This window comes from Eumetopias jubatus, unplaced genomic scaffold (assembly GCF_037043125.1).
Source record: "Eumetopias jubatus isolate StellerSeaLion01/CBP00866 unplaced genomic scaffold, mEumJub1_p1.0 scaffold_14, whole genome shotgun sequence".
Taxonomy (NCBI): domain Eukaryota; kingdom Metazoa; phylum Chordata; class Mammalia; order Carnivora; family Otariidae; genus Eumetopias; species Eumetopias jubatus.
The window spans coordinates 26,080,015-26,092,977 of NW_028274820.1; the positions used below are offsets into that span (position 1 = coordinate 26,080,015).

Here is a 12,963-nt window from a genome sequence, read left to right on the forward strand (position 1 = left end):
CTGTTTTTATTGATTTTGAGAGGGGTTCTCTGTGCCTCCTGGATTTTGATGCCTGTTTCCTTCCCCAAATTAGGGAAATTCTGTGCTATAATTTGCTCCAATATACCTTCTGCCCCTCTCTCTCTTTCTTCTTCTGGGATCCCAATTATTGTAATGTTTCGTCTTATGGTATCGCTTATCTCTTGAATTCTGCCCTTTGTGATCCAGTAGTTGTTTATCTCTCTTTTTCTCAGCTTCTTTATTTTCCATCATTTGGTCTTCTGTATCGCTGATTCTCTCTTCTGCCTCATTTATCCTAGCAGTTAGTTATCCTCCATTTTTGATTGCACCTCATTAATAACCTTTTTGATTTAGACTTGGTTAGATTTTAGTTCTTTTATTTCTCCAGAAAGGGTTTCTCTAATAACTTCCATTTTTTTTCAAGCCCAGCTAGTATCTTTAAAATCATCATTCTGAACTCTAGTTCCGACATCATACTAATGTCCGTATCGATTAGGTCCCTGGCCGTCGGTACTGCCTCTTGTTCTTTTTGTTGCGGTGATTTTTTCCATCTTGTCATTTTGTCCAGAGGAAAATTGATGAGTGAGAGAACAAAATGCTAACAGGTTAACAATGTCCCCAGAAAATATACACTAAAGAAATCAGAAAAGACCTGAAACTGGGGGAAAAGAAAGGGGAAAAAAGAAAAAGAAAAAAAAAAGAAAAAGATAAAAACAGAACAAAAAACAGAATTTGATCAAATATGATCAGCCTGGTGCATAGATCAGTGCCACACATTAGATTTTGGGCGTATTTTGGGCTGTTAGAAGAAAGTTCCTCCCAAAATTTTAAAGAAAAACTTATATATGTACAAAAATAAAGGTTAATACGATGAAAGGATAGAATATGATTGTAAAGATGAAAATTATAAAAGATTTTATAAAAGGAATTGATAAAAAGTTGGTTGAAAAAAGAAAGAAGAGGATTTAAAAAAAAAGGGAGAGAATGTGATCAGGCAGGAGACTAGAACAAAGCCATACACTAGAGATTTAGGGTATATTTTGGTCTGTTAGAAGAAAGTGTATCTCAAAAGCTTAAAGAGAGAACAACTTATATATACATACCAAAAGTAAGGGTAACTACTATGAAGGGATAGAATATGACTCTAAAAATGAAAAATAAAAAAATATATATTTTTTAAGATTTTATTTATTCATTTGAGACAGAGAGAGTACATGAGCAGGGGAAGAGGTAGAGGGAGAAGCAGGCTCCCTGCCGAGTCAGGAGCCTGATGAGGGACTTGATTCCAGGACCCCGGGACCACAACCTGAGCAAAAGGCAGACGCTGAACCATTTGAGCCACCCAGATGCTCCCTAAAAAATATTTTTTACAAAAGGGATTGACAAGATGTTGTTTGAAAAAGGGAAAAAGAAAAATTCAGAAAAACAAAAGTTAAAAAATAACTTTGAAAGACTAAAGAACCATGGTAAAAAAGCCATGAATTTTATGTGCAGTATTCCCATAGCGCTGGAGTTCTACCATTCTCAGTGATGGGTAAACTTGGTCTTGGCTGACTGTTCGGGCTGATCTTCTGGGGGAGGGGCCTGTTGCCCTGGGACCCAAATGTCTTTGCCGGAGGCGGAATTGTCCCGCCCTTTTCGGTCCAGGCTAAGTAATCTCAGGTTTGCTCTCGGGAGCTTTTGTTCCCTGCAAGCTTTCCATTCGGCTTTGGAGGATGAGAGTGAAAATGGCGGCCTCCCAATCTCCGCCCCAGAGGAGCCCAGAACTCGGGTCGCCACTCCTCAGTGCACCTCCAGAGAAAAGCAGTCAGTCACTCCTGTCTCCCCGGTCTCCGGCCGCACTCCGTGCTCACCTGGCCTGTGACCGAGGTTTCTATCTCTGGCACCCGACCCCGTGTGGAGTCTCCAAACCCAGCAGATCCCTGCGGTGCGTTCCCGCACCGCTCCTCCTGGGGGAGGAAGAGGAGTCTCCCTGGATCTGCCGCTTGTTGGGTCCCTGTTGGAGGAGCAGTGGCCCGACTGTGCCATGGATCACCTTTTATGGCAACCCCGAGCTGAGAGCCCCCACCCTGCTCCGATACTTGGGAGCTCTGCCACACTCACGCACCCCTGGTTTTTCTGTAACCTCCGAGGGTCCTGAGACCACACTGCCCCAGCGAGGGTTCCCCCCCCCCCCTCCCCGCGCTTAGCCACTGGAGCGACGTCCCTCAGTGAGCAGACTTCTAAAAGTCCGATTTTGTGCTCTGCTGCTCTATCACTTGCCTGAAGTGGCCCGCGGTGGCCCCCTCCCCCGCTGTCTATCCTCCTGAATATCGCCTCGGATTCACTTCTCCGCACGTCCTACCTTTCAGAAAGTGGTCGCTTTTCTGTTCAGAGAGTTGTTGCTATTCTTTTCTTCTATCTCCTGTTGAGTTTGTAGGTGTTCAGAATGGTTTGATCCCTACCTAGCTGAATTCCTGGGACCAGACGAAATCCAGGTCTCCTACTCCTCGGCCATCTTGTTCCGCCCCTCCCCCCCCCCCAGATTTTCTTTATATACTTCAATATACTTCAACCTAAGTAACAAGTAATTGCACTATATTAAATGCAGAAGTAGATATGAAAATCGAGAAGCCTGATGCCTTTTAATAAGCTATTTGCAGAAATGTAAGACATTGTTACTTATCTCACTTTTAAGGGGAGGAGGAAAATAGAATTAGTTCATGTTTTTTATAGGTGGTCAACAATTAAATGACTACAATTATTCTGATCACTAATCAAGAAAAAAAGGTGACCTTTCTTCTACGTCATTTGTTCATAGTCTTTAGCTTCCTGCAGAATCACTTGGAGGGTTTGTTAAAACACAGATTGCTGGGCCTACTCCCAGAGTTTCTGATTCACTAAATTCTGGTTGGGGCCTGGGAATGTGCATTTTTAAGTGTTACTGATACTGTAAGTGTTGCTAATACTGTTGGTTCTGAGATCTTAGCTTGAGAACCACTGTTCTGTTCCTTTGGATTTATTGGACATACGTGTTTGAGCTGCCATTTGTGGGAAGAAATAAAAGATTAGAATTTTTCAAAGTTAAGTAGTACAGCTGTAGAAATATTGGCTGGACCTGCCCTTAGTTTCCAGAATTTGGGAGTTAACTGAAAATTAAACAGAAGAGCCTGTCAAGAACTATTCAGTATTTGAGGCTTTACCCTACTTACAAGCTAACACGTCAGCTTACTCCAGTTTTATGCTAACTTCTGTCTCTAGAAGACAGGAGATTCCTGGTTCAGAGACAAAAAAGGACTTTATTACAGCAATTGTAGTTGTCAGAGAATCAGTACTACGGCCATTTATCAAGCCCCAGTTCCTTAAGGGCAACATGAAGAGACCGGCTGATGACTGCACAAGTATTGGGTTATGTTATGGTAGAGGAAACATGAACTTACGTGGTCTCTTGGACTGGGCTGCCAGGAGCAAGCTTCCTGTGCTGCCCATGGTTCTCTTCTTTTGTCCCACCTTTTTAGAGCAGTGTTGCTTGTACAGTCATTCTTGCTCGGTGTCATATTATGGGACCTTTTTCAGGCACGAATGCCTTAGGGATCAGTTTTATGGAGAGTTAACAAAGAGAAAGTTGGTCATTTGGGGGATCTAGGTGTTGGTGCTTACAGTCATTATCGAATTATTGTTATATCCTAGAATGTCAGATATAGCCCATTAATATGTATGTATTTACTTAAATAAGTTCAGAGCTTTTTATAGCTAAGTAAAAAAGATTTTTAGGTTATGATCCCTGTCGAGGAATGAAATTAGAAACAAAATCTTCTCCCAACTTAGAAATCCTCCTTACAAATGTAGCAGAGGAAAGAAAAAAACAACACTTTTATTGTTGCATAAGCATTGAACCATAGTGTGGTGTATATTAGAGGCAGCCCACTAAAAGATTGCAAAGACAGAAAGAAATCTCATTCCCTTATATAGCTAAACAGATGCAACTTACTACGTAAATATTTTCACGGTAGACCTGATTAATCCTTAAGAGGCTTGACACTTTATGCACATAGTTCATTGTGTAGACCATTAATGTTAACTAATCGCCTTATCCAGAGGAGAAACATATCTCATGTCTTTATGACAGGAGGTAATTTTGCATCTTGGAGCAGGGCACTCACCCAAGTTAGACCCCTACTCTTTCACAGAAACTGGGAGATAGGGGTGCTGTTTTCTTTGATGTTCACATTTCAAAGAAATGGCTTCCATTCTCTTGAGAAAGATGTTCTGGGTTATAAAGCTGACAAACAACAACAACAACCCAACCTAATCATTTTCCTAAAATATGTGTGTGTGCATGCACACACACACACATATTTGAAAGAGAGGAAAAGTATTTATAACTGTAATTTTTCTAAAGTAAATGTTCTGAGGATAAGAGGGTAGGGTTATCTCTCCCCTTAGGTTTAATTAAGCCTCCTATTTTAAATTTATATTTGCCCTTACACCTTAATTATTGCTTATGTCTTAAATATAAGGACCTTAATATTGTTGATTGTATGGCAGCACTATGATAAACAAAAGTGACTTTATATGCACTTGTAATTTGGTTTTATTCCACTTTGAACTAAATTATTCTGTAGCTTTATTCACTGTAAAAATTTGAAATTGTTGAAATTCTACATAAAAATTAGGATTCCTTAAAAGTAGAGTTGGTGTCAGGAATTCAGAATAAGATAGCGAAATTGCCATCTTAATAGCTGAATGGCCTCTGATATCAAGCAGCTTAAATCCTGAAGCCAGGAAATAAATGTTCTAAATGTGACCCTAAGCAGAGAATTGGACAAAGGATCTTCTTGGGGGGATAAAAGTATTTGTTTGCTGAGGTCAGAGGTTCTTTGTTTTTAAACCACTTGCAGTTAAAACTTTAGATTTCCTATACTGCTCCTCAACAAAATCAGGGGCAGGCAGTATTTGATTATTATTTTTAAATGGCGAATTATATAAGTCTAGTCAAAGAATTTTCTAGCCAAGGGTTACTTTACTTAGATCTTGTTTGTGTTTTGGTTCCTTCTCCCTGCTTGTCCTTACTTGATGTGTTTCCCTTTCCCGAATCTCCTTGTTAGTAGGTGGCTGTGCACGTGTGACCCCAAACTGGGATGAATTTCCTCTCGGTGTTACTGTGGCGATGCTCTTTGACCTTCCACCATCTGTATGGTGCGTTACCATCACATGCTGAGCTCCGCTTCATACTCCTGCTGAGCTTACTCTTTGCTCTCAGAGGTGCAGTTTTCTATTAGCCACTTCCTCCTTAGGGATCTGAGGGGGGCGGTGCCTGCATGGTGCAGTCAATTGGGCATCCCACTCTTGGTTTCGGCTGAGGTCATGATCTTGTCGTGAGATGGAGCCCTGTGTTGGGCTCCACACTTAGTACAGAGTCTGCTTGAAATTCTCTGTCCCTCTCCCCCTCCTACTTATGCTCGCTCTCTCGCCCTCTCTTTCTCTGAAATAAGTAACTCTTTAAAAAGAAGAGAGAGGCCAAGAGACCCCTTTGGTGATCCCACTTTTGACTTTATAGCCCATTGGCTTACTAGTCTACCATGACTATATTATTGCACACATTCTTGGCCCTTTGGAAGTTAAAATCTCCTTTCCTAGTACTCTTTCATTTGACAGTGACCAGCTTGTTGACATTTACTTTGTAGATGACTTAGTCACCTTGACCAGCCTGGTGTTGTGACCAGAGTGGTCACACACTTTGATCTTTTCATACATGTTCCATATTCCTTGTTTCTCCTTGAAAGAAGGGTGCTTGCAGCCCTCTTTAATGCCACTTCTGTATTTAAGGGAAAAACAATAGCTGTCCAGTTGAGTACTGCTAGTAAAATTTACTTTTCTCCTTTCTTGTGCTTCTCCACTAGCTCTGAGATTTTTTTTTTTTTTTTGCAATAGTTCTTCCTGTTAGTGTCTCAGACATGATTGTACTTAGATTTGTAGAGAACAGCCTTTAACTCTTTTCTGTATGCTGTGTGGAAAGAATACCAGTATGTATTATGTTGGGACCCTGACCATGTAGCATTTCTGATTTTCCTATTAGGAAAACTCCTATTAGGAGTTCGTCTGCATGGAAGTGAGAATTGAAAACTAATTACATAAAATTGCTGAGCTTTGAAAGACTCTTTTTTCAGCATTTCTCCCTCTGGGATATCTATGCCTCAAAGAGCACCTTGTGACTAGCAAATTAGGTAAAAAATCCAATTAATAATACTCCCATCCTCAGTCTTTAATGTTAAACAGATTTCAGGATATTTTGAACCACAAGCCATTGACTTAAGGTGTTCATTGCAAAGTAAGCTAAGTTTCCCATGCTATCAATTATTTTAAGAGATGTGAAGTGAATTAGAACTTAATGTTAGGAAAATTTGTTTTTTTCTTAAGATTATAAAATTCTTGTCTGTTATATACATAGTTTAACTGATAATCTTATTTCTTTATTTTATTTTTACTATTTCTGATTTTACCCCACTTGGCTCTCAGACCTGACTGGCTTGTATCATGTGAGCTTTTCTGGGCCTTCCAGTTGTTGAGTTGTTTCACTAAACGAACTATCCTTGGGTGGCTGTTCATTAGAGCTCACTATGCCAATGGAATCACCACTTCTGTGTGTGGTTACAGAGATCTAGAAGGTCTTGTCATCACAGCATGGCTGCCGCTGACTCAGTTTGCAGTGCTGTAGAAACCCAGAGGGCCTTCTTAAAGATAGCCCCGCTGGAAACTACCTAGGGTATGTTAGTTGGGTGGATCTCTCTTCAATGAGAGAAATTAATGTGTGAGGCCATAATGGCTACAGTGGTGCTTTTCACAGAGCCAAGTACACTGTTGTTGATTAATGAAAAATGGGTTGTTTATCTTGGAATTGTTTTTATTGGCAGATGCCCTGAAACATTCAAAGGCTGTCTGTGAATGAAGAATACCCTCATTGTTTATTCAGCTCCTGCTTTTCTACTTAATGTGCCGGTATCTTGGGAAAATTTCTTGAATATCGAATCACAAGTAAAATTTAAGCAGCTTTCCCCCCCAACCCAGGATTTTCAAATAGGCCATTTAACTATGGTCTGTTCTCAGATGCCTCTGATGATTTTGGGGTGTGTGTGTGTGGGTGTGTGTGTGTGTGTGTGTGTGTGTGTGTGTGTGTCAAAGCCCAGAAGTTTGCTATTTAAGTGTAACACGCACAGGTAGCTTAAATAAATTCAAGTACATTTCTGGTTGACTGTGTGTCTAGCACAAGTTAGCAGCTGAGAATTCAAGAAATATTCACAGAAACATGTGCAAAGTGAGGCATGGCAGGGGTCCCTGGGGCAGTGGATCAGGAAAAGGTAGTTGATGAAAGGTTAAGTTTATGGTTGATGGAGGATAACCAGGGTGGCAAGAAGAAGCAGAGTAAATTAAATTCTGGCAGGGGAAACAGTATGTTTGAAGATTTGTAGTGTGATCACAGTAGGTGTTGTTGGAACTGTAAGTTACTCAGTAATGGTGGATCACACAGCGCTGTAGGAAGGGCCCTGGGAAAATGGGAATATGGGAACCAGATAACAAAATTCCTAGCTGTATCTCTGAAACTGTGATGAATGCCTCTATGATACGTAGCCCTGGCCAAAGACAACATGAAGGCAAATGATAGACTTGTCATACTTTCTTTGTTTTGGGTCCTATGTTCAGATATTCTCTGTGTCTAGCAATTGGAAGGAGCCTGACAAGTAATTGATATAATGTGATGTGAAGATATCAGCTACTGTTAAATGTGAAGGATAGGAGGGCTCTACTTTTATAAAGGGCCATTTGATTAGTAATATTTTTATGTTATGATGGCATAATGCTAGGGATCTTGTGAAGGTCCTACATACTTGAATATGTAGAAAGTGAAGGAGTGTTCTGAAAATGGGTTTATGACTTGGGTGACAGGGAAGCTAGGAGAACATGGGGGAGACATTTCTGTCCTGCATACCACTGCATCCCCAGTGCTAGCAAATTATGTCGGCTATGTGTCAGATGTTTAATGATGGTGGTTGAACATACATTGCATGAGACACAGCTTTTGTAACATATATTCAACTATTTGTTATATGGCTTCTTGGTACCACTGCCCTCTACTTCATTCTTAAGAAGCAAAGGTTAAAATTAGGATGACTGACCAAACAGAACATCTTCCCCAAGATGGAGCAAAATTTTGAATAAAACTAATTTATAGTGCTTTAAGTTACAGAAGATCGAATTTTTTAACGGTTTAGAGAATACAATAATTAAAAGCATTTTTTTCAGTTAAGTTTATTGAATTTAAGTATCATGAAGTAATAAACAGATGGGACTTATTTCTGACCATTTTTTCTATATGTTTGGAAACCATTAAAGATTGTTTTGATATAGGGACACCTGGGTGGCTTAGTCGGTTGGGCATCTGGCTCTTGGTTTTGGCTCAGGTCATTATCTCATGGGTTGTGGGATCTAGCCCCCTGTCAAGCTATGCACTCAGCAGGGATTCTGCTTGAGGATTCTCTCCTTGTGCCCCGTCCCACACACACACTCTATTTCTCTCTCTCTCAATAAATCCTTTAAAAAAAGGGGTCCCTGGGTGGCTCAGTCAGTTAAACATCTGCCTTGGGCTCAGGTCGTAATCCCAGGGCCCTGGGATCGAGCCCCGCATCAGGCTCCCTGCTCAGTGGGGAGTCTGCTTCTCCCTCTCCCTCTGCTCCTGCTTGTGTGCGCTCTTTTTCTCACTCACTCTCTCTCAAATAAAATCTTTAAAAAAAAATCCTTTTAAAAAAGATTGTTTTGATATAAAATAAAATTTAGCTGTAAGACAAAATGTGTGTGTATGTGTGCATGTGTGTGCACGCACTCATGAGTGTGCCTGTGTTGGGGGGTTGATATGCATAAGTGATGAAGTTAGAAATCCTTTATCTTACTTTTTTTTTTTTTTTTAGGTGCCGGTGAATCTGGGAAAAGTACAATTGTGAAGCAAATGAAGTAAGTAGATTGAAAACATTAAATTTGTTTTTTATGTTTAACTGTACCCTTCCGTCAAAGGAAGTAAGTGTTTTTTGCTTTTTTTTTTTTCTTTTGTCTCATTAGAATCATCCATGAAGCTGGTTATTCAGAGGAGGAATGTAAGCAGTACAAAGCAGTGGTCTACAGTAACACCATCCAGTCAATCATTGCTATCATCAGGGCCATGGGGAGGTTGAAGATCGACTTCGGTGACTCAGCTCGGGCGGTGAGTTGTTGAATTCATTAGAACAGGCCTGATGAGTAACAAGAATGACTTACATGATAATACCATACTATGTAACCTAAGATTTATCTGCTGCCAAAAGGATGGTAGTGAGTGAAGTGAGTCAGAAGCTTTAGAAGTGATGACCGAAGAATGCACAGGATTGTGTCATCTTCTCTTTATACCTAGAATTGTTTCCTCATCCATCAGATGATTTGGACAACTCAGTAACCATTGCAGTATTTCTGTGTAACATGTGATACTGGGTACTCCTGTATCTCTATAACGATTTCTTATAGTTACTCCTTAGTTTCATGCTGACTCTTCAGAATTTGTTTTCATGATCTGGAATGCTGAAATGATCTAATTATTTGTAGTTATGCCCAGCCTAAAAAGCAATCTAATCTCATACAATGAAAACAGTATAAAATCTTGCCTGTCTTTCGAATAGGAAAATACTGGCTGTCAGAAAACCTGTATCAGGATTTTGGAGCTAAAGGGATGGGGACCTTAGGAGAAAAGCTAGTTCGACCCCCCTTTATTTGATCAGTAAAAAAACTGGAACCCAGGACATGACAGAAGGATTGTCGTATGGTTAGTGGGAATGGAGCACCCGGCTGGCACTTCCTTATTTGGCCCAATAACTCATTTTGGATTTGATCACAGCTTCCTTGGTCTAGTCCATAGGACACTTTTTTCCTTTCCTTTCACCCCACCCCTGTTTGCTTAATCTGTTTAAGTTTTATTATTTGTGTGTATTTTTTTCTTCACTGATTTATTTTTAATAACTGATAAAAAACTTCGTAATCCTTCCACAAACCTTTAACTGAAACTCTAGCTTAAATTTTGATTTTTTTTGTACAGAGTAGGTGTGTTACTAGTATTACTACCACGGCTTTTTATAGTCTCTTAGATTTTATGCATTCAGTGTATATATGTGTATGTGTGCATGTGTGTGCACGCACTGGCTATCTCCCTGCTAATACTATGAGGATTTTTGTATTGAGACTGTAACTTTTCCTTTTTGTCTTCATAGTGTCTGATAGAATTTCTTTTAACTTTGAGGTTCAATTTGTGCTTAAGAGGAAAAAAATGAATGAAAGCATTATGAGAAAAGATATTTTGGGGGAAATTTAAAATAAACCTTTTTTTTTTAAGTTACTCTAACATTTCCTTATCAGTTATTGGTCCATATTAATTCACTAAGCTTTTTCTTTTAAACAAAAAATAAAACTTAGTATAATGAATTAAAATGTTCAAGCAGATTTCAAGATTATTTTTCATAATGATTCATTACATTCTTCTGAATCATCTTCTCTGGAATAAGATTTGATCATATTCAGATATTTCTGCCTTATCTACTGTTCGTGTAATTTTTTCTGTCTTTAATTGATTCATTTATCATTGATTCATTCAACAAATGCTTTTTGAACTTTTAATCTTACAGTGGACTACCACCCTTAAGGAGAAGGAATTGATAATAGATTGTACTTTATGCCGGTTCCAGTTACGGTGATTTAAATCATTCATCCATATGCCATTCTGCATTTAGATGTTATATGTGATTATTAGATTGGTTTTGTAGCCTCCTGTTTTCTGAGGCAATTGAAGGGTCAGTGCAAGCAGTATTTTGTGGAGTCTTTTTATTTCCTGTTTTTCTGTCAAGGACCAAATGACAGAATTGATGGGGAATAATTGGCTCTGTCACCATACACTTCTTAAAAATTTTTACTTATTTTTACTGGTTTTCTGATGTTTGAAATCTACGTGTGGGACTTCTTTTCTCTGTGTTTCACTTAGTGCTAGTTTGAGTCACTCTTCTTAGACCATCTAGCTGTAGCCTAGTAACTGTTTGCCTCCTACCTTCAGACTCTTCCTTCTGTTTGCTTTAGCCATTGTTACTAACTCCTTCTCACAGATGTCTCCGTGCTCTCACATTGCTTTCAGTTGGTCTGCCCCATGTCTTCTTGTGTTGCCTTGCCTCTGCTTAAGCCTTAAAATACTTGGAGGCTTTTGGAATTGTGCTAAGAAATAACAAAGGTGAACTACACATGACCTGGACGTGAGGAAGGGACATGGGAGCTGGATATTGAAACATGTGTAAGAGTTTTTAGACAAAAAGAAGGAAAAAGCATTCCATAAATAAGAAACAGTATATTCAAAGGCGCTGAATATATTTCCATTTCTAAAGTACCAATTCTTGGAAATATTATCCCTAAATTGGAGGATAACCAGATATTTAATTTTGACAGGAACCACAGATGTGCTTTCAGAAAGAAGGCGACATGAATAATCTTTTCTAACAACTGTGCATCAGTGTTTACCAGAGTCTCGCCAACTTAGTATCAGCACTTTAATTTTTAATATCTCATGCCTGAAAAATATTGTCTTTTTCTCGTTTTTTATTTTCCTGATTGTTAGTGAGGTGGGAAATCTTTGTCTTTCTGTATTTCTTCTGTGAATTCCTCTTAGTATTTTTCACTCAATTCTGTTAAATTACTTGTTCTTTTCACATTGATTCTCTTTAAATATAAAGCATATTAACCCTTCTTTAAATTTTGCAAATATTTTTGCTCAATATATTTCTTTTGCCTTTTTGAAATAGTAGTTATGTTGTTTTAGAACTCTTAAATTTTTTTTTGCAGTCAATTCTGACTTCTGTGTATCTTAGGTTTTCTTCAACTTACAATTATTTTTTTAAAGATTTTATTTATTTGAGAGAGCGAGAATGAGAGAGAGAGAGAGAGAGCACATGGGGGCGGTCAGAGGGAGAAGCAGACTCCCCGCTGAGCAGGGAGCCCGATACGGGACTCAATCCAGGGACTCTAGGATCATGACCTGAGCCGAAGGCAGTCACTTAACCTGCTGAGCCACCCAGGCGCCCTCAACTTAAAATTATTTTTAAAACTTCTCTTTTCTAGAATGTTTAAAGTTTTATTCTTTAGATTTTTCACTTCACCCACCTGGAAATGGGTTGTGTCTCTTGGTAGGTGGGACCTAAGTATATTATCTGATCATCCCTTGCCTTACAGCCATTTATTAAATATTCTGTTCCTCAGTGACTTGAAAATGCTGCCTTTAGCATCAAATTGGATGTGTTTCTGAACTCCATTTTTCCCCCATTGATGTATTCTTTTTCCAGGTCAGTCACTTATTCATAACTTAACCTTTATAAGTTTCTTTCATTATAATAATATGGAAATGGGTGCCTGGGTGGTTCAGTCAGTTAAGCATCTGTCTTCGGCTCAGGTCATGATCCCGGGGGTCCTGGGATCGATTCCTACATCGGACTCCCAGCTTAGCAGGGAGTCTGCTTCTCCATCTACTCCTCCCCCTGCTTGTGATCTTTCTCCCTTTCTAACAAATAAATAAAAAATCTTTTAAAAAATAATAATATGGAAATAATAACACTTACCTGGGAGGGTTGTGAGGAATAAGGACATAATAAACATCCAGCATTTATTTACCACATGCCTTGGTCATAATAGATGCTCAGTAAATGTTTGTTGCTACTATTGTTGCCATTTATAATTATTATACTACTGTTATTCTTGTCAGTCAATTTATTTTAGTTCCTATTGCCTCATAGGGTTAATTGGTATTTGGTAGGGTAAGAGCACTTATCCCGTTGTTCTTTTACCAAAGTGTGAAGGTGATTATGCATTTCTCTTCCAGGTGAACTTGAGAATCAACTTAATGCCCCACATCCCTGATGAAACAAAACAAACAAAAAA

The 12,963-nt window shown here is 39.1% G+C and overlaps 1 protein-coding gene across 1 annotated transcript in view; it reads left to right on the forward strand.

Moving 5' to 3' along the window:
• The window catches only part of GNAI1 (G protein subunit alpha i1), a 91,303-nt gene that overhangs the window by 54,257 nt on the left and 24,083 nt on the right, over positions 1 to 12,963 (forward strand). The window contains exons 2-3 of the mRNA XM_028120762.2: positions 8,943 to 8,985; positions 9,091 to 9,232. Of these exons, the coding sequence (XP_027976563.1) occupies positions 8,943 to 8,985; positions 9,091 to 9,232 (185 nt within the window). The remainder of the gene's footprint in view (positions 1 to 8,942; positions 8,986 to 9,090; positions 9,233 to 12,963) is intronic.